The sequence below is a fragment of the Drosophila rhopaloa genome, unplaced genomic scaffold, assembly GCF_018152115.1.
Source record: "Drosophila rhopaloa isolate 14029-0021.01 unplaced genomic scaffold, ASM1815211v1 contig_47, whole genome shotgun sequence".
Lineage (NCBI taxonomy): Eukaryota > Metazoa > Arthropoda > Insecta > Diptera > Drosophilidae > Drosophila > Drosophila rhopaloa.
Window position 1 is genome coordinate 1,115,623 of NW_025335142.1, and position 1,910 is coordinate 1,117,532.

The window sequence follows — 1,910 nt, forward strand, 5'->3', positions numbered from 1 at the left end:
AGTAAATGATTACAAAAACGGCAAATCAAACAAAAAGGTAAAATCTTTTTTTTAGTTAAAAAATTAAATGTTTGGGAATACTTGGGTTTTAGTAGGAGTATGTGCAGATTTTCTACTAAAAATATTGAGTAAAGAACTGTCTTTATTTTTCTGTGTCTTACTAGTGGAAGACTTAGACCCTAAGTCTTGGTGCACCGTTCGCTTGAATCAGTTGAGAATTATAAATGTATAAGTGGAGAGAAACAAAAAAATTCCATTATTTTAGTATATTACTACTTTTTTCAATAGTTCCAAAACTATTGTGCATAAGTGTGCACATTGTTCAATTTGACCATGCCAAATTTTTTTTTGTTTTGCTAAATTATAATACATTATTCCTTTTAAACTTTGGGTATCCCCTTTCTTGTTTTACATATTTCAAAGTAAGCCAATCTAAACAACTCCCTATTCGATCATTCATAATAATATCACAGCCCCAACCAGACTCAAGTTTCAGAACTAAAAACTCGAATACAAAATAATAATAAAATCACCAAAATGCGAATGCTCAATTTGAACCAACTCGCTCCTGATTTTACCACCCTGGCGGTGGTATCCGGTGGCTACCGTAATTTCTCCCTGTCGGATTTGCGTGGCAGATATGTTCTGCTGGTGTTTTATCCGGCCGACTTTTCGTTCGTCTGCCCCACGGAGTTGCAGGCGTTCAGCGACAGAGCCCCGGAGTTCCGGAACGTGGGTTGCGAGGTCCTGGCCTGCTCCACTGACAGTCAGTATGTGCACTGCGCCTGGATGAGTACGCCGCGGAAGTTAGGAGGTCTGGGGGAATTGGACATTCCCCTGCTGGCTGACAAGTCAATGAAGATAGCCAGGGACTACGGAGTCCTCGATGAGACCACAGGATTGGCCCTCCGTGCCCTGTTCATCATCGATCGCGAGGGACATATTCGTCAGATCACCATTAACGACATGGGCGTCGGCCGCAGCGTGGATGAGGCACTGCGTCTGGTCCAGGCCTTCCAGTTCAGCGACGAGTTCGGAGAAGTCTGCCCGGCCAATTGGCGTCCAGGGGGCAAGACCATGAAGGCGGATGCCTCCGGAAAGGAGGAGTACTTCAAGCATGCAACTTAAACCCATAATATAAAAACTTTCCCGCGAGTGCAAGCTACCAAATAAACCATAAACATATCTATGCAAAGCATCGCGTTTTATTAAAACCTCTTTACCGTTTGCGAGCATTGGCAATCGTCTTTATTTTATGTGTACGCAGATCACAATTGAAAATTAGTTTTGAAAAACGACACTGATCGGACGTCTATATCCAATAGCTGCCATGGGAACGAAATCCAATTGCTGTCATGGGAACAGAACGCGGGTTGTTATAGAAATTGGAAACAAAATCTCTAATTTTGGCCTATAATTATGTTTCTATAATATTTCGATCCTATCTTCTGGTATATTCTTGTCATATATTTCCCATATTGTTCAAAAGCTATTGACAAATGACTTTTTATGTTAAAAAATCTTGCTCTTCTGACGACTATATCCTATATCCGTCGTAGGAACGATTGGGTAAAATCAGCTAAATGTTGCTGTTATATAAAAACAATGCGAGATATTTTAATATAAATGTTTTTATTTTTAGTTTTGATAATTGAGAATAATTTGGATTGTCTCAAATTGATTATAAGCATAATGGACATTTTTCCTTATTTTAAGATATTTTGTAAAGAATAAAAAATCAATTTAAGCTTACATTCTTAGCAGACCTTTACCACCTTTTATTGAATTTAAGCATTCCACCCAAAATATAATCGGCAATCAGCAAAGGGCAACTTCAATTTTTATTATAGGTATGGACATGCCAAAAATACCCGAAGCCGATGGCAAAACGAAGGAGCGACAAAAATTAT

General features: G+C 39.0%; 1 protein-coding gene across 1 annotated transcript; it reads left to right on the top strand.

The window, feature by feature from the left end:
• The first annotated feature begins 485 nt into the window (after nucleotides 1-485).
• LOC108038399 (peroxiredoxin 1) lies at nucleotides 486-1,195 on the top strand. The gene has a single exon (XM_017115185.2). The coding sequence runs from the start codon at nucleotides 538-540 to the stop codon at nucleotides 1,126-1,128; it is 591 nt and encodes a 196-aa protein (XP_016970674.1). The 5' UTR covers nucleotides 486-537; the 3' UTR covers nucleotides 1,129-1,195.
• The last annotated feature ends 715 nt before the right edge of the window (nucleotides 1,196-1,910 follow it).